This window comes from Pundamilia nyererei, unplaced genomic scaffold (assembly GCF_000239375.1).
Source record: "Pundamilia nyererei isolate P.nyererei 1_Seehausen unplaced genomic scaffold, PunNye1.0 scaffold00003, whole genome shotgun sequence".
NCBI lineage: Eukaryota > Metazoa > Chordata > Actinopteri > Cichliformes > Cichlidae > Pundamilia > Pundamilia nyererei.
The window spans coordinates 2,338,219-2,358,462 of NW_005187404.1; the positions used below are offsets into that span (position 1 = coordinate 2,338,219).

Sequence of the window (20,244 nt, forward strand, 5' to 3'; positions counted from 1 at the left end):
CAAGAGCCACTGTGCAGGTCGATTAGGGACACGAATGTGATTGTCTCTGTTCTTGTGCTGCCACACCTGACAGGATTGCATTGGTGTTATTTCTACAACCCTTTTCTCGTTTCTCATTTTGTGATATAAGCAAAACACAAATTGCTGCCCAGCCTGAAGCTGCACGTAGCGTCTGCTTGAATCTGGACCTCATTGACAAACTATTGAAACATCACAAGGGTGTTCATTATACTCGACTTTGCCTGCATACAGCAACTGGATCTTACATTAGTCAAAATGTATATACTGTGTGCATGTTTGTGAAGTGACTGCACATTTCCTGCACTCTTCTCGTCTACATCGGAAGGCCTGACTTGGGCCATTAATGATTAATATTTCCCAGTGGGCACCATAGCATAAGAGTTTTCATAAAAGCTGCTCACTGTCTAGCATTAATAGGAATGAAAGAACTTTTGAAATCTGCGAGAACAAAACTAATGGTGAAGATTTCTGTGCAGACAAAGCAGTAACTCACGAATCTCATTCTCACTGACAGACCAGTGTAAACATAAACACCAACTCAAACATCAGTTTTATTCTCCAAATATACAGAGCAAAAGCATCATAGATTCACAGACCAGTACAGTTAAAATACATCTTTTTCATTTTTTTCTTAGATACAGAGGGCCACCTCCTGAAAATAGTGGTTCACCCAAAAGAGCATTTACACGTTGCCTTTTTATTACAATTACTGTATGGTTATGGTTCACTATTTATACAAATTCTTGCAATGACCATTTAAAGTACCTTCTGAGCCTCGTGTAGCATTTGCAAGTAGTTTGCGTTATTTGGAGTACAGAGCGAATCAACCAATGACGTTGAAGGGTACTCATTTGACTTCCAAAGGCATTCCTATTATACTTCCCATTTGCTTATGTGACTTGCTGCAAACTGTCTGCTGCAAACCAACCCGCACTGATTACCAATGCACCCTGCGAGACAAAGGAAACTCTGAGAGTCGTTTCCAGATGCTATTTTGTACAGGTCTTACACTTGGACTTTATTAAATTACTAACAAGGTATTGATTTGGTAGGAAAGAAAAAAGAAAGTGAGAGAAAAAGAGAGAAACTCAGTGACAGAAAGCATTTACACGGTTGAAAAAAAAGGCTTATTATGATCAGTTCAGAGGTTCAAATGGCACCTTCGCTAATGTGCTCCGTCATGCACAGTGACACCTATCATACACTGATGTAGATTTCAAATAACCCACACTTGCAAAGTCCCTTTGCAAGCGTGACAAAACCTTGAAAGTACTAATGCTGAGTATTTCTTTATCTATTTTTTCCAAGTTATTTCAAACCAAGCAACATACTTTTTGCAATAAACAAACATAACATTGGCAATGAACAGAAAAAGCCATTAGAAATTCCAGCCAGTGTCTTTCCTTCACACTGCTCCTAAGCTCTGTCTCTCACCTTAGAAACATTCTTATCCAGTGTTTTACAGGCTAGTCTTTAGCATCTCTGAAAAACAGTCTACGCTCCATGCTCTGCTCTGAAAGCGGTTGCTCCGTTTTATCAGGAAAGGGCAGCAACCCCTTGTAATTGTTCCGGGTCTTTGTGTTTATTCATCTGTTATGCCCTGGCATCTGTGCAGTGCTTGTAGCCAGGCAAACAGGCGCCGCCAGCACCAGCCGGCGAGGCGTCCACAGGTGAGCAGGGCAGACTCCGTCCCCACATGGGCTTTGATTCCCAAAGACTGACATGGCACTCACATCCTCTAGTACTCTCATGCCCACTGTAGCTGTTGCCATTCTGGAGGGTGGGGGGAGGTGGGACAGAAGGCTGGCCTATCAAATATTTATCTGTTTGCTGTGCAGTGTGCAGATTCTCTGGACTGGGAAAATGCATTATGTTTGGATCAGTGCAAAAGCTGCATCAGATAGAGGAAACGATCCATTTTTAGAAGGACAGCAAATTTGTTTTGTTTTCATGAAGAGAGTTGCTAAAAGTCTGTATGGCAAGTTTCAAACTGGCACATTTTTAGAATTCCGATCATGTGAATGTAAAGTAATGCATAACATATGGACACTTCATTCTGTATTTTTTTTAATCCCCCAAAGTAGATTGCACTGTAATTGAATGTTGATGATATCAGTGAAATAATTTAATTCTACCCTCATAAATGCGGAAATGAATGAAAACCTGCGACACCCGTACTTGACAGTCATGGTGGTGCCAAATGCAATATATTGCTGGACATCTGGGCATCTCTCAGAGGGGCTGCAAGAATAATCGCCTCTTACTGTATTTCACTTCAAAGCTGTCCTGGCTATGCTTAGCTTCTCATCCTATAGCCTCGTGTGTGCTCGGTGTGAGTAAGTTTTCCCTGTGAGATCTGGGGGAGGAGAAAACTGCTCGCACGAGCCTTTCATGTAGTTTGTGTGAAACGGCGAGGTTGATGATTTTTTGTTTTGTTCAGGACAGGAAACAAAGAAAGGAAACATCGTCTGTCTTTACAGTTCTGATGCCATGTGGTGTTTGTTGAGCTCTGGAATAGTGGAATCTGAATGAGAAAGAAAGCCCGGAAAAAAATTATATACAGAGAAAGACAGCATTAGAGATTTATATACAGTCTGCTAAGTGCCAAGCTGGATTATCAGCGTTGAAACAGAGCTTTTTGTCTTAAGCTGTACAATGGGCACCAATCCATTTGTAAAATTAGAGTCCAAACCGCCGCCACTCAAGTGGAAAACCCCATTCAAATGCCTTGAATATAATCATATGTAAAGTGGTTACAACAACAACTTGCTTTTGTTGGAAACACGGTGCTTGTTTTTTCATGGGTTGAGAGGCAGATTTTGTAGTTTCAGGTTCACACAGGTTCGTTCCAATTGACTGCTGCACTACATATGGAACAACTACCTTATTAGGTTTTCATCACACAAAACTATAAATGTTTTGTGTGATGTTTGTGTTTGATTTGACAAAACAAAGATGACAATGACATTGTGAGCCACCCTTTTTAAGTCGTTTTTTTTTTCTTTTTTTACAGTAATTTTTCAGGAAGTCCGCTATATTTTACAGATCTGATAAAATAACAAACAGTATGGCTTGAAAGTAAGACCTTGAAAGTGCACAGACATATGAATGCTATAATTAAATGTGATGTGGGTGCAATACGTAACTGCAGCTATTGCAAAAAAAAGGATCTGTGTTTACTGTGAAGGGATGCTCTTATCAAAGTCTGTTAACACAGCTTAAGGTCAACAGCAATCTACGGTAGCATCCACGTGTTGTAGCATTAAGACTAAAATACGTTGGCTCTTTAGCTACACGGCATCTGCAGTGTTCCTTGCAAACCCTTTTTGATCAAAGCATGTGCAGTGTTGGACTATGACACCAGGTGAACTATGACAGGCTCACCTTAAGCATTTTACACAAAGTACGAGTGTTTCTGGTGCAAGTTAAATCACTAATCTGATTATACTCTCAACTAAAACAATTACAATGCCAGTGATTGAAAAATAAAGCCGATCCATACATGTCACACGAGCGTGGATAACAAAAACTAAGAATGCACCCAACAAGCCACCATCAGCCCCCACAGCAGCTCTGATTGAATAGCAGACATCAAAATAAAACCATTTTTTTCTCTAAATTTGCTTGTTATGTCCCTTGATGAGCAGCACAATCACACATGGGTATACAGTCAGGATGCACTAAGCTCCAGCGTCAACAGTGATATCGACAAAAGCAATGGGATAACCACACAATAAGAAGCTAAAATATCATGTTTACATTTCCTTTAGCAGGGAACCTCAAGTACATGGTTGATGGTCTGTGGTGTTACAAGGAGAAATTCACAAGTACAACTCATTTTGGCTTTCCTGCTGCAGTTTCGGAGCTGGATTTTGGCGCAGTGACACCACGGTGGATGCAGCTCCCCCACCTGAAGAACTGATGGGGTACATCAATCTGGCTTCGTCAAAGTTTGTATTGACCCAGTTCAAGCAGTTCAAACAGACCCTCAAGGCAAGTAGATGTGGACAAGAAGAGGCGCTCATGTCTCATTTATAGTCATCCATGAGGGAAATCAGAGTCAGAAATTAGACGCTAGAAAAGAAATTACAGTCGCGTATGTACACTGATATTCTTTTATCGCAGAGTCTCAAAGTAAAATAATGACTCAGGGATTTAAAATGAGATCTCGGCCCTTCTTTATCTGCTCAGCTCTGTGGCCCAGATACAGCTGCGGAGAGGAAAAACAACCGCTGTTTTCAGCGCTTGAAACGTCTGTGGGCATATGGAGGAAGTTTTCTTACACCTACACAGGAGACGAGTTTGAACAAGCCGAGCTTAACGTACAGTGTTTAAAGGGAAAGTGGGAGTGGAGGAGAGAAAAAAAGGTGTTGTTTTAACAACTTAAAACCACATGCACATTGAATTTTGTGCTTCAAACTACAAGAGAGCAGCAGGACACTGGCTTGCGCTCATTAGCAGACAGTTTGTGCTGAGTGCCAAAACACTCATGACGACACTTCCAGTTTTTCTTCTTCAAAAAAGCGAAAGTGGTCCATCCCAAGGGTGCTGATTGTCACAGAAGCCTTGTTTTCCTGCCCTCTGATCGGTCAACAGTGTCACTGCAAAACCCAAAAGTTTAAACGCTGTACTCGTGCAGTGTTTGTGTTGGCAAATAACCTCTCTGTGGCACAAAGCAGGGAATTGATGAGTTGAGCATGAGCGAAATATAAGGCTTCTTGATCCTTTTTTTTTTTTTTTTTTTTTTGGGGACACTGGGAAGTCTAAACAAGTCACATGGTGCATTAAAGCCCCAGTGTCTTCAGGCATCCACAGAAAACACCTACTGACATTGTTCTTTTTAGGCGCTCCTCGGAGCTGGTTCTTTCAGTTTTACAATCCTAGCTGGTTTGTTTCACCCCTTTCCACAAGCCCTTCCCTCCCAAGAGGTCAGACATGGGTCTGCATACGCTTCTGGAGGGGTCGGGTGAGGTCTGAGTTCTGTGAGGAGGATTGGGAATAGTGGGATGAGGAGGAGGCGGAGGCCTTGCTGTCTTTGTCGAACTGCACGTAGCCGTCTGGCTTACTGTAGCTGCTGACGCTGCTGTCACACTGCGTGTCGATAAAAGAGCTGGAGTCGCTGAGCGAGCCGCGCTGGAACTCCCGCTCGCAAAGCTCAATGGAGCTGCTGCCCATGCCCAGCACGAAGCGTTGGCTGTAGTCATACAGTCGGTTGGGACCAGCTCCAAGAGTGGAATAGATGTTGGTGAAGGACATGCCCGTCGGTACCCGCTGCTTTCCCAGGGTACCTGTGTTGGTGGGGTTCCTCACCTCAGTGGTAGGGTTCCCTGTCATGGTAGGTGTGTGATGCTCTTTGAAGGTATTTACACTGTAGTAGCCATTTGTGGGGTCCTATTGAAAACACATGAAGGAAAGATTCTTTAGAGCTATACATCTATATATCACATATGCACACAAAGGAAAAAGAAGAAAGGGAAGAAAAACAAACAAATCTTATTTGTTTATATGTGAATGTACCTCTATCCTCAAAGCGCAACAGAAGTCAAGGTCAAACTGACAATAATTAACATTCAAACTGCTGAAATAAATAAGGAAAGAGTCTGCGGTCTGTGTAGGAAAAAAATTAAATAACTTTAAGAAAGAAAGACAAGAAAAAACAACACTGGTGAGGCTTAGGGGTAGGATTTAGTTAGCCCCCACACAGACCTTAAAATCATGTCTCTTGCTAATTAGGCAGGCCTTGATGATTCATAGTTTGGCATCCAATGTGTCATAGCAAAGTTCACTCTCATACTGGCTTTAATTGGACCTAAATGGATTGTAGTGTTTATAATTTCATGTATGCACCTAAATGGCTTCTGAGACCAGAGCTGTGCCACTTGTTTGTCTGCTTGGCTGCAGGCACTGTGCTGTTGCTAAGGGTCCAGTTAGGGTATGTGTCAGGTTTTTTTTCTTCTTCTCTTTTTTTCATGTCCTTGTGTGAACGGATGTAAATGTCAAGCATAGTGAGCATGGTGGCAAATCCCAAAAGAAGAATGCTCATAATGGGGAAATGAGAGAGACGACCTGAGAGGATGCTCGTTATGCTTGTCATTACCAGAAAGCAGACAGGGAGATTGTTTGCGCCTGCCCTTTATCACTTGTTCAGTCCCCTTCTGCTCTTGCCTCATGCAAGGTGTCATTAGCCGGGATCAAAAAAAAAAAAAATCAAGCATGACAGAGAGAGCAGGTAAGAAGGCGAAAAAAAAAGAAGTGCACTCGCGAACGATAATGTCAGCCGTAATTTGGACTAAACAAAAACGTTTGTGTGAGGCTTGTTGTCTCCAGCAAGTTGAGCGTGAAGAGGCAAGATCTTCACAAGATGACCTGCTTAAGTTCAAACCAAGTATCAGAACGGCGAAGAAAGATGATTTAAATGACTATGAATGTGATAGACAGGCTGGTCTGAATATGGCACTTGCATGAGTTTTACAAAGAATCACCCCCAAAAAAGAAAATAGCCAGTGAGTAGCAGTACTCTTGGAAAAAATGCTTTGTTGATGTCAGAGGTCGGAGGAGAATGGCCACGTTGCTTCGAGTTGTTAGGAAGGCCACAGTAACACTCATTAGAAATAAGATCTGCAGAGGAGCATCTCTAGAGCAGACAGGCTACAGCAGCAGAAGAGCACACCGGTTGTCACTCCTGTCAGCTAAGAACAAGAGACTGAGGCTACAATTCCTACGGGCTATGGACAATTGGAAAGAACAATTTTCTATAGCCAATTGGCTGCACCATTCAGATGGCAGGGTTAGAATTTGGCATAAAGAATGGATCCAACCCAATCTGTGTCAAGTGTTTAGGCTGGTTTTTCTTGATTTAATGGTGTGGGCTGATATTTTCTTGGCATACTTTGGGCCCCTGAATGCTTTAACCTATCAAAGTATTGATAGGGTATAACATTATACATTATCGGGTGGGTGAAGAAACATCATTTAGCTTTTTATAATTAATCTGTATCAATCTGTATGGAATAACACAAAAAAATAATTACTGCATTTCAAACAGGCGATGCCCTCTAAAATCTGTCACTACTGGCATTATCCCTTCATGAATGCTCAGTCCTGAAGAATATTTTAGCGCTTATGCTCTGCACATGCCCTCTGCACCTGCTTGACCTGCGATGTGCTTCCATGGTTTTTTTTTTTTTTTTTTTTGCTAATCAAGTAGTCAGCTCTACTAAAGAGAAAAAAAAGTAGTATAGAGGCATCTACTTGCACACTGGCTGCCAGACCGCCTACATTCTCCCATCAGACCTTCATCCCTGCTGTGAGGCTTGCCTAAACAGGCTGGAGTGGTGCTCACTCCACAGGCCATCTGGCAGGTCTGTGCCCACTGTGCCCCACAGCGGTGGCCATCTCACTCCCTGCTAGCAATATGTCCACTGCTAAAACACTCTTTCAGGACCTGCTGGCCATCATTAAAAATGTGTCAGATCTTAGATGCTGATGACAGGTACATTGATGACCAACAGCCACCGCTGTTATGGCATAGCCTAGCTTCCATCCTGTTTTACAGGGCAACATAATGAAGCCTCACTCTTGAATCAGTCTAGAGCTGTAAGGTGGTCCCGTATCCCCAATGGACTATTAGGATCATTCAACCGGAGCGCTGCTGCTCATATGCACAAGGCTGCTGAGACAGTGGAAAGGGAAAGAAGGTAAATGGTACTATTTCAGTGGTGGTGCATAAAGAGAGGATCAGACAGCACATTGTCGCTGTCTGTTTTACTGACCTATCTGCAAATGTTTTTCAGATAAGGCGCTAGCCCGATCTATTTTATGCTACTGCCATTACATCTTGTCACACAGGATTCAGCAAGAGATCCCTTGTTTAAGTGCTATCTGAAAGGATCAGAGATTGTGTTCCCTTGTCAACTAGCTGGCATTTACCCCAGTGCCTCACCTGCTGGAAAACCCCAGTTCAAGCCAGGTGAAATCTGTCTGGAAATGCGGTCTTCCTCTGCTTTATCCTTACTTTCACTGAGAGAATTAGTGACCTCACGCAGGTTATCAGTCTCACTATCTTTGTTCTCTAATAGGGATGTCTAGGGCAGGGCTACTTTACAGCCAAATCCCTCTTTTACACCTAAGAGCATGAACTACTCTTTTAGGTCAGAGGCTATCTTACTACAGGCCTTTTTTCTCCACAGTAATGTAGAAGAGGTGTTTCAATGGCTCTGCCTGGTGCACACTCGGTCTCATTATGTTTTGCCCATGGCTAGTAGACAGACACAACAGCTGCTTGTCCACCACAGAGGACACTTACTGTTTAGCGCTGGTTTTCTCACAGTCTGTATGATGCTGTCACGCAAGCCTACATACATGCAGCAGCAGGAGCAGACCTTCTGGCACACATATGGCTTCCGTGTGCACGCTGCAAGAACTTTATCCTCATCCACAGTCTTTCTCCGAGGGATGGAAGTGTCGCACATCTGCACAAGACCATGTGCATCTTTCCATGCCCCTTCATGCATTTCTATCTGCACACTGTATCTGAGTCCTGACAGACTCAATCCCTTTTAAGCATGCTAGACAGTTGATGACGCGTTGTCAGATCTAGCCTTTTCATGCACGTGCCATGAGGTGTTTCACTAATCCAATCATTGTTTTTTATGAAGAACACCTGAACGCTTTAACGCACTTCACACACAGCTGCAATCTCATGTCCTTTTGCTGTGTGTAGACATTGCTGTCAGCAGTGGGGCATTGGCTACAACCAGCTATGTTCTTATCTTATTATTTAACGAGAGACTCTGGGAGATGCTCTGTCAATATTGGCATAGCGCTATAAGATGCAGGTCCCACTGACTTGGCCTGTGTTGCTTCTTTGTGATAAAGAAAAAGTTGACTTACTGGTAGCAGATCTCGGGTCATGCAGTTGTTTTGAACAGAAGAGACCTAAGAAATCCTTTTGTGAAGCAGAAAATTTCTTCTTGAAAATTTTGCTTAAGTGGAGGGATACACCTAATACCAACAACTAGAGGACTACACCTATATTCTATCCTGTATTCCTTCTCTCTCCCCAACTGATCACAGCAGATGGCAGGGAGTTTTTCCTTCCCAAAGTGCTTCTCATAAGAGGTCATATGATTGTCGGGTTTTTCTCCATATATTTTATTGTAGAGTCTACCTTACGATATAAAGCGCCTTGAGGCGACTGCTGTTGTGATTTGGCGCAGTATAAATAAAATTTAAATATTCATACAATGTGTGTTTACCGTACATAACCTGTGATAGTTTATATTGAATTGGTGACCAAGTGAAAATCCAATGGTTTTAAACTGCAGTATTAATATTGACCAAGACTAGAAAAACTGAAACATGTAGAACAGATGGTGGCCATCCTTCACTTGATGGTGCTTAAAAGGGTTTCGAGATCTGCAAAACTCAGCATGAATCATTTATTACAAGCGGTTAAGTCTCTTTACGTGCGATAGGAGAACTAAAGTGACCCTAGGTAAAGTGCCTCACATCTGTTTTACTGCCATGTAAATGGGAAGGTGGAATTGTTTTAAGTGCATTTTAACCAGAAAATCCCTTAAGATTAAAATCTCTTCTTCAAAGGACACCTGGTCCAAAGGTGCATCATTCCAAAACTTTATTACGTCCACTGACATATTGAATAACAAACATTTCATTAGACGCGATTGCAATGACATATTTGCCAACGAGTCTGCTGTAGAGCTCCAAATAATTATGAAAATTAAATGAAGAAGAAACATCTCCCCGAGGTTAAGAGGCTCATATTTTCTATATAGAGCATTTGTCTCCTGTTCTTTGCCACCGTGAACATGGAGTAAGACTCACCTGCTCATGGTGTCACCACCTGTTAAGTGTTTTTGTGATTTTCTGATAGATTTCTTTGAAACAACACGACCCCCATCCACTAGTGTCTCTAAGTTCAAGCGCTCTCTGATTTCATGAGCCACTTTGGCTGAGAAGCTAATTATTAAAATCAAACCCATAACAGGAATAATTTGCCTCTGGACTTACTTTGGAAAACTCATGTGTAGCAGAAGAGGGATTAATGCTTTTCAGCTATTTTAGTTCCAGAGTTGAAGACCACCATCTGCCCCAAAGGCATTCTCTCTCTTCCTCTCACCACTTCTTTTTTTTTTTTTTTGTCTTTCCACTTTTGTTCTCCTACGTTCGCGCCTTCACGCTGTCATCATTCACAAGCCGTACCTTTATGTGCTGATACTCCTTCTCTTCCTCTTGCAACACCTCCAGCTGCTTCAGAACAGATTCCTGCTGGAACTCTTCTCGTTCAACCTACGTAGAAATCAAGCAAAAGCATCTAAGAATCTGTGTAGCTTCCCAAGCTCTCCCACAAAAAGAGACATTTTGAGATGGATGGGTTCAACTTTTATCACTTGTTCTTTAAAAAAAAAATCACTCAGACATGCTTCACCTTAACTCTGGGCTTGCAGGCACCATTAATAATTTATCCATGAATATCTTTTATTTATCTTTACAAAATGCAGATTTGTGAAGTAGATACGCTCATTTTCTCGCTCTAACATCAAGTGTCGACCGTATTTTGTAATTTGAAAAGAAATCATTATTTTGAAGGAAAAATTTAATCCAAGAGCTTTAACTGCAAATAGACCAGCCCTGGAGCAAACTGCATTAAATCCAAAACACTGGTAGAGCTCAAAAGAGGAAGCTGTTCTTTTTTGTGTCTAGCAGGCATGTGGATGCAGAGAGTACACCCACTGTAGGATTACCCAGTATACATCAGCATCCCCATAGTTAAAATGTATCGGGGTCTGTTCTCCTCACAGCGTCGTTGTTATCATGATGATATATATACACCCTACGCCTTGACAGCACATATACAACCCGCATGCCTTTCTGTTCTTCCATTACTCATGAAGTGAAGTATTCCACAGAAAATCCCCATACTAATTGCAGACCGCATTCATTACCTGTCCGCCAAAGAGAACATGCAACAACAGGGCCGAGATTCAATATTTGCAAAAGAACATGAGAAGAAGTAAAGTGGAAAGTAGTATTTTGTGACACTCACACTCACCATCAGTTGTTTCATGGAGGTGTGCTCTTCATTTTCTCGGGCTGCATTGTGGTCCTTGTGCACAATCTCCACCCGGATGTCATTTTTTGCCGACACGACTCCTTTCAGATCTAGCATAAGCAGACGCCACATATATCTTAATAAGACGGATAAACACTATTCTGTATTTGTTGACATTATAATTTCCCCCCAGTGCAGTTTGCAGTGTTACAGAATTTAACAGAGATCCCTGGGTTTGTTTTGTTAGAGCTCTCCCACTTCCCGAAGACAACACAAAGCGTTATTAATCACTTGTTTCCTGCCAACACAGGATTATGTTTGTTTTTTTTCTGCATATATATGCAATCTCACATAGCTTTCCTCGGTGGCTCATTCTGTTTGGGACAAAGCTGGTGTTATACTGTCATATAACAAAGTCTTACTTTCTGTCTTAATTTTGCTTGCAAGTTCTCTCTGGTGAGCACAGATGGAGACGGGCAGTGAGGGCATAACCAGGTGCGCTTCCTCTGTAGTGTACAGACAATAGACATGCTGAAGGGACCAGTAGCACAGTGTGGTTCTTGGATAGAGATAGTGGCTGAGTGCCTCTAACCTGAGTCACTTGGTACTGTATATGGGTGGGTGGCAATGAACACGGCGCATGATGTAAATAGCTTTAAATGAATGCAGCCAGACTGAGAGTGCATGAAATGAGCCCTTATCACAATCTGTCTATCTCGGCACCAAAAAAAAAAAAAAGATGTCCATCACAACCACTGATTTCATCTCCTATTAAATGTGACACTACGTTCCTGAAGATAACTTGCATCGGTAATTTCTGGCTGGCGATGCCTCCGTGTGTTTTATTTTTATGTAGATGGCCCATTTTTAAGACACCTCAAGTCACAATTTGCGAACGATCCAATTTGTAAAACATTAAAATTAAAACTACATAGATGGACATTTTTTTATGTGCTTGTGGGAAAAAAATGCAGTGCTTTAGCATGCATGCTTCAGAGGCAACACTGGAAAGGAGACGTACTTCTCTGGGAGCGGGTGCAGCAGAACGCTCCGATGGTGCCCATGAGGACAATGACGGCCACGAAAGCTCCCACGGCAATGCCGATGATCACCGCCACTGGGAGAGATTCTGTATAGAGCAACAACAACAAAAAACAAACATGTTCTTCTACAATGACTTAACAACAACATTTTATATGCACTTCAGTGTATTCAGTGAATTCAATGTATGACATGTTACAGGTGAGGACACAACAACATACAGTTATAATGTAAAAGCCACCTTTCTTTTTCAAACACACACACATTCACACTCTCTTCTCCTCCCGTCGTCCTCTTTAAGTCGGATTTTTTACTACCTAGACATTATTCACTGGGCACAAAACCAGATAATTTAAATAAGTACAGCGGTACAGGAAAAGAAAAAAACCCTCTATGTCGAAACAATAATTCAAACAAAAACTAATTACCAAACCCTTTTGCTATATGTGGAGGTAAACATTATACACACAGTAATATTGTCTCATTATCACACTGTTTGATAACTTTTAATTTACACTCATTTAGACTAATAGACTCATTTAACTGAGGGCTTTTATTTCCATTGAGTCGAACACAGGAGTGTGTGTGCATTTGTGAAGCGTAATCGTCCCCGTGTGTTTCTTGTTTGCAAGTAGGAAGAGACTAAACCAGCGGGCATATATCTATATGCTCTTCCAGTAGAAAAGCTCCTCATTAAAATACACTTTAATGAGAACCCAAGTTTCCAGCCCACATTTCTGACCTTGCCGTATTTTAAACAAACGCAAACAACCAAGTGCTCTTCCTACACCATTAAAGCCCATTTAATGTCTTCATTGATCAATGTCACTTTCACATAAGCAGCTTATAATTTATCATTTGCGATAAGTGGATAGAAAACACAGCTTCCCCGACGGTAGAGGTGGAAAGGTCACAGATACAAAGTATTCATATTTAAAGAAAGGAAAGAGTGTCTTTTTTTTGTTTGTTCGCTGTTTTTTAACTGAAGGAAACCAAGTTCCATATTAAATGTTATATTGGGGTCTATGCTAAGAGACAAGAATTAGAAGACATTCACTTAATACCAGTTTTTCTGGAATTTATGTAATCATGACTTTTACAGGGATTTAATTGCAGGAATTTACAGTGCTATTGTTTAGGATGCTCACTATGACCTAAGAATGATAAAAATCGGGATTCGTGCTCAATTTAACATGTATGCAAAAATGCATTCGCACTAAAACACGCATGCGCAACCTCACACGCAACACAGTCGACGACACTGGATTTGGTCACCTGCAACAATGTACATAAAACGCCACTTGGTCACTCTCTAAAAAACCACAGCCACGTGATTTGAATAAGAGGAAGGTGGAACCTGTCGAACCTTGGCTCCCACCTTGTTCCTTAAGGCGTATGATCTCGGTGTCAGAGCCAAAGCTGTTCCACGCGGTGCAGTTGTAGATAGTCTGAAAGTCTGCTGGGACGATGTTGCTCATGGTCAGCGTGGAGATGACGCCCTCCTCTGTGTTCACAGTTTCTACGGTGTAGCGGCCGGACGTTCCAGACTCTAACACAGTTTCCTTCCAAGACCAGGCCTGTAAAACAGAAAAATAAAAAAGGTGTATGTACAATGTTACTCATGATTATTATTATTATTATTTACTGTGGAGCAGCTAATTTTACTCCAGGTGTGTGGATCTTTGGTCTGGTACACAGTCCAATTATTAAAGGTGACCAATCAACCACAGAACACTTCACACAGTTGATTTGAATCCTGCTGGTCGATGCCTGGATTCACAGGAAGGTATTGCAATGTGGGCCTAGTCGTTTTGTCATTCCACCCGTATGTTCACGGCAAGCTCTTTATGCTATGTCAGCACGCTTCTCAATAGAGAAACATAATGACCATGAAAAGATCAACCTAGTGCTCTACGATGATACGGGGAGCGTTTGGGATGTTTTGTTCTGTTACAAGGTGGTATGAATTACTGATATCAGCGTAGAATGTTAGCTCATTTTGTCTGGTGAATAGCTCAGTGATCCACAGAAGTCTAGAAGAGGCATGAATAAATGGGAATCCATTCAGGATATTCAATGCTTCTGTGGCTGGTTAAAACTCTTCTGAATGCTGTGTTAAGGTTAAAAATGGTGGGATCAAAATTGTGCCTGTTAACTGCCCATTTGTTGCTGTTGAGTGCTCAGTGAAATTTCTCCTGGATCTGTAGACCGAGCTAATGTCTAAGCAGTTTTCTTTTCATCGCAGTGTTTGAATCACAGTCCTTTTTGCATTTGACTATTGGGAGACAGCATGCAGCCACTTACACAGAGGTGCGTGCTGTGAAACAGAAGAATCTGCAAAGAGGTACTGTGGATATTTTCAGTACAGTAAATAAATCCGAGTACAAAGAACAACAAAACAGTCTGAAGAATTCTCCATTAAAAAAAACTTGGATCAGGTCTGAAAAATAACATATTTTTTTCTTTATAGAAGATGGAGTGCAAAAATGCTGGAATTCTTGCGTCCTTTGGCACATTTTGCATGCAAAACAAAAATATTTGAAATATAAGTGAATTCCTTGTCTTGGTTCTGTGAAAAGCCAGTATTGAAATAACTTTCTTTTTTATTCAATGGAGAAAAAAAGTCCAATTCTGAGTCTGTTCTGTGGATAGAAATGCAAAACCTGCATCATGTAAGATGTGGTTAAGTCGAGTTTACTCTTTAGACCTTGATTATTTTAATTGTAACTGTAGCCTCGTGAAAACATAAAATAAAATACACATTGAAACATATTTTGAGCCGATAATATGTGAACTGATGAAAAATACATTTTTAAGCGAGAAGCACTCGGAGAACTCAAACCTCCTCCGAGAGTGTTCACTCGGTTTTTTCATTCTTTTCAGGGAATATTTTTGTATATTTCTATATATTCATTTTGTTTTCTTTGTTTTTCAAGAAGTTTGTAGCGCCAATACTTTCTTTGAAGATATAACATATGTTGGGGTCAACTTGAAAGAAAGGCAGGCGTTAAATGTATACATGAGGTCAGAGGTCAAATGTGACATGATATTTGGATGAAAATTATAATGGGATACTCAAATCCCCATATACAATATATATCATTTCCTGAATGTTGCGATTGCACACAAAGGCAGCAGAATTTTAAGTATAATTTTAAAATTAAAAGACATTTTAAGTACGTTTGACCCTATTTGATCTTGAAGAAGAGGTCGTAGGTCCAAAGTAACATGATATTTAGAATCACCCTATATCATTCCCTATATATCAATATGCTCTCAATAAAAAACGATGGCATTAAGAAACAGTTTTAAACAGCTCCGACATGATATTTAAAATCATTATAGAGGTTCTCATGTTGATTTAGTGCATTTATTTCTATGAAAATTTAACATACATATACAAAATAATCAATATTTTTTCAGGGGGTCCTAATACAGAGTGTATTGGTTTTTGATGTAATATTTAGATGTTTATTTTGAAGTATAAAGCATATTTATTTATGCTGGATGCAGAGTAGGGAAGAGAGATTTCTATTTTAACAAAAGCAACACCTTTAACTCGGAGCCTTGAGAAACATACAATGGGGGAAACAGGTGTGAAAGTCAAAGTCCACCATCACAGTATTCAAACTTGGAGGTTTAAGCTTCAAGACTTTATTCTAAAAAGACTCAAATCAATGTGTTTGAATGACTGCACAGTGTAAAACCAGCAGTTTTGCACGGTATACAATATGGACATCTCCTTGCCTGGTTCTATTTGAGGTTTCTTCCTGACAAAAAGGTTTTTTTTCTTCCCACTGTCGCCAATTGCTTGCTCATAAGAGGTTGTCTGATATTACCTTCTTTACCTTGCAAGCCGTGAACTGATTGATGGTTATGAAATAAAACTGTACTGAATTTTTGTTTAAATGAAAACAAAATCACCAATATAACTAAATCAACAGTGACGTTATTGAGTTATCTCACAGTTTTTATAGGCCCACCTGAAATAAACGCGGTATTAATAACACTGCTGGTTAATGTTGAGCATTAGTATAACAAAATACACACCAGATGACAAAGTACGGCAATTAACCACGCTCATACATGCATGCACAATATGGATACTCATGCAAAGCGCGCTTATTAAGTGTGTTTACATTGTACGAGCGCCATAAATCTTAACATGATCAGCGCAACACTGCTCACATGCGTGCATTAAATGAGAACCGTAGGATCAAGAGTATATTTTTAGGATCCTCTTTTATGGCAAAATACTCAGAATCTCAAGTATGTGAGCCAGACAGTCCGGATGCACTTACAATGCGGTCCGGCGGAGGTGTACTTCGGATGAAACATTTGATTTGTCCTTTCTCTCCATGTAAGGCTTGCTGAGTCTGTGTGCTTGAGATAGTAGGCGGCCCTGAAAAAGAACAACCATTAAAAAAAAAAAGTTAGAAGATGAGCCACAGAAATTGAAACATGAATAATTAAATTTAGTTTCAGGTCATGTGACAAATCCTCTCAACTGAATTCTTGGTGGAAGATTATATTCTAAATGTCTCCTATTATAAGCGGTAACACCTGAAGTGTTCTGTAATTTGGGACTCCTGAGGAAGATTATATTGCTGTGAGATATGAACTTGCCTCATCCCTTAGTACAATCTAGCCAAGGGCACACCAGGACTGAACAAAGGGCATAAGTGGCAGCTTAGACTTCATTCTGGATAGAGAAACTGTTGATTTATGGCTGGCTTGATTTCTCCCGCTGAGATAAACGTTGCTCTTCGAGTGTAATCAGGACTGCACAGATGGAAAGAGAAAATGCCATTGTGGGGAGATAACACCCCTTGTCACAGTGTTTCACCTCAATCAATGTGCTTGCAGCAGAGTTGACCCCTGAACCAATAAGTCATCAAATAAACATTTAAAGCCAAAGCTCGCTATAGTTGCCCAGAATGACCTCTATAACTGAACTAATCACAGTATCGATCAAGATATTGTAAAACAATATCCAACATTTTATTATATCGAACTGTATTACGGGCTTATTATTGCAGTCAATTTTATAACCATCAGCTGACATTCTGTATAATCCGATTTTCTCAAATTGAGCCTGATCAAATGGAATGGCTTTATTAGCATTACAAACTACCCAGGCAAGGCAAGTTCATTCAACAAGTGCTGGGGCTACTGGACTTCAAGCCAGCATATGCTAAACCTTGGTCAGGCTACAAAATCTTGCCTGACAAGGGCAGCTCAGCCTAAACGACTGGTCTGCTTGCCATCTGGTCTTGAGGCTGCTCACACCAGGTGACAGCACTAATATGAAGACAAGCTGTCACACATAACCCAATTCCATCACTCATGTGATATTTCCCCCTCCTTTTGCCCTGAACTCACAGTGAGTAAAATTGGTAGAAAGGCAAGGTACCGAGCCTATGTTTTACACTTACAGTGTGATATTTAAAGACTAAATCAACCTGTGGAGGGAATATATGTTTGTTTCAAGCACGCCATACACATTAATTTCCACATAAATTCTTTTACAGTAAACTAAGAGTAGTATGATGGCAGCTGGTAATAGATTCTTTCACAAATTCAAACCTTCATAATGCTGTTTGAATGTGAGGTGCTGATAACACTTTTCTCTCCTCTTAATTAGCTGCTCCCACCTTCAGTCTGATATTTCAAATTTGAATATCTTCAAAAGACAGAAATCCAACCTGACTGAAATAACGGGGCATGTCTGAGAAAAAAAAATCACATTCACTAAAATCATCATCCTTGACTTTAATCATGTTACTGGGGGAAAAAATTCCCAACATCCCTGAAATTCTTTGAATTAATTTCACTTTATAGTCCTCTATAGTACTTTATTTATTTTTATAGTGAATTTTCTTTTCATAGAGTGGACATAATTCACTTAAAACCCCCCAAAACAAAACAGCAAAAAATAAACATGATCACATCATTACAAACTGCATAATTGCTTACATCCACCTCTGCTTCCTTGCTTTTAAAAGCTGGGTTATTACAGAGATGCTCCTGCATAAATAGCACTGGTAAAGGCTTCCATCGGGTCCTTTATATTTGATTAAAAAAAAAAAAAAGCTTTTAAAAACCTGTTAAAATCAAGCGTTTTGTGACTCTCTTGTGATGGCTAAGGTTAAAAACATGGGTTTGAGTTTGAGGGTGTGGCAAGTGAGGTAGCTTCTTGATTAGTGAGACAACTCACATCCCCGCCGACTTCCCTCAAACTCCCGCTCTCAGCCATCTCTCTGACGATACATAATTGCAGTTTATTACCTGTCTCTTATTAAAATGAATTAGCATTTTAATGAGACTTTGCCAGATGGTGTCTTGGTATGCTACTGGAGGATGCTGGAAGGCTGCTACTGCTGCACGCTGAATGATGCAGACACTTTAAGAAAAATGGATTGAGAGCTGCTCCTCTTCTTTCACTGCTTTGCCAACATGGAATGATAGTATGAATGCGGGATGTGTGTTTCACAGTCATAATAAGGGGTTTATATGCATGATCTATATGTACTAACCTGTTATTACAAGATGGAAATAAGTATGTGGTTAGCATGGACTCCAACTGTCAACGCACAGCAAGATCAATTGCTTGCAGGCTGCAAAAGGGTGGTGGTAGTGACTGGGGAGGATCTATTCTATGGATCAGAGCTGCAAATGAGAATTATAATTAGATAGCTTTATCTCACTGGCTCAGCCGGGGCTGAAAGTATGTGGGTGTGTGTGTGTGTGTGTGTATGCCAGAGCGTGTGCGTAAAAAAACGTGTTTGCTGCTTGCACTATGTGATCAGAGCAAAAACACGCTAGTAGCTGAGAGGTGGGTGGCACTACAACATCAATGGTAGCAGCAGGGGAGGTAATCAAAATGTTGGGCACAATGTTTCACTCATTCATTTGAGGAGGTGTTAACTCTAGAGTGGACATTGCAATCTGATTACACAATGTCGGTGTGGGTGTCAAAATGCCAGGGCCTCCATTTCCTTCCAAAACTGAGGCATCCGCTTTGAACAACAGCTTGACATTTCCTCTCTACCTCAGCGCAGCTCTTCTGATTTCTCTGTTTTCTTTTGTGATGAAAGAGAGCACAAACAGCTGCAGGGCAAGTGAAACAGAGGAAAACTATCTGATATGGTCACTGATGGCTGATGATTCCCCACTGGAGGGGACCCACGGTAATGAGAGCCTGTCTATATTTTCCAGCTGTCGCGAAGTCAGCTCTTATAGACATTATGCGAAGAAGTCATACTTGTAAGAGCTGCGTCACACACTGCAGTGTGACAACACAGAAGACAGTAATCAGACACGGTTGTGAAGAGAAAGTGACTATATTGTTATATATTGACTAAATATTGTTATTAAGCTGGTTATTACTGGCAGTGACTGTGCTTGGAATAATCCTTCTGCTGTTCCACCTCCAACTGCACTATATCATAGTGTAGTGCAGTGTAGGAAAGATAGGTCACAAATGATTTCATCTTCATCCCTGATTGGCTGAGGTAACCATCATATGTAACTTCTGCTGAAATACAAATTTTCCTGGCCTGAATCATCTGACAGCTTCGCCACATTAGCCTGCCCTGCTTGAATACATCTTTACGACAGGGACCAGACTGTATATTCTCCTTTCTATTCCTGCATGCAGCATGATCTATACTGTCTCCACACTCTGCTGTGAACACACATTTACAGTAATAACTCAGCATCACCACCACAGGCCACGGGCGCTTGTTTTATTTTCTGGCTACAAACAGTGCATTAACGACTACTGCAACTACAATCAGTATGCGCTAAGAGAATCTTTAAACATGAACAGAAAACATCAACATAAAAAATCTGGTTCAGCCTAAAAAAAACACCCCCAAAACAGATTACGATTCTACACTCGAAAGCATCTTGCTTGCCTTGTGCACATAAGCATTTATTTTGAATGAAAACAACAATCTTGAAACGATCAGTCAACAGTAACACTTACTGTTCTTATGGAAAACACTTTTGAAGAGTGAAAAAACACGTCAAGAATGAGGATGGGATTGTTTGACGATGCATCTTATTTGTACTGAATGGACACAAAGTGAAGGAAACGAGCTCCA

At 40.8% G+C, this 20,244-nt stretch overlaps 1 protein-coding gene across 6 annotated transcripts in view; it reads right to left on the reverse strand.

Annotated features, from left to right (window-relative positions):
- Positions 1-552: 552 nt before the first annotated feature.
- The window catches only part of kirrel3b (kirre like nephrin family adhesion molecule 3b), a 167,855-nt gene continuing 148,163 nt past the window's right edge, over positions 553-20,244 (reverse strand). Inside the window, exons 11-17 of one of the 6 annotated variants that reach the window (XM_013911002.1) lie at positions 16,438-16,538; positions 13,503-13,713; positions 12,117-12,224; positions 11,518-11,601; positions 11,090-11,205; positions 10,246-10,332; positions 553-5,412 (exon numbers count right to left, since the gene is read on the reverse strand). In XM_013911002.1, coding sequence (XP_013766456.1) covers positions 4,951-5,412; positions 10,246-10,332; positions 11,090-11,205; positions 11,518-11,601; positions 12,117-12,224; positions 13,503-13,713; positions 16,438-16,538 — 1,169 coding nt within the window. In that variant the 3' untranslated portion in view covers positions 553-4,950. The remainder of the gene's footprint in view (positions 5,413-10,245; positions 10,333-11,089; positions 11,206-11,517; positions 11,602-12,116; positions 12,225-13,502; positions 13,714-16,437; positions 16,539-20,244) is intronic. The other 5 variants (XM_005720643.1, XM_013911003.1, XM_013911010.1 and 2 more) reach the window with 5 other exon arrangements.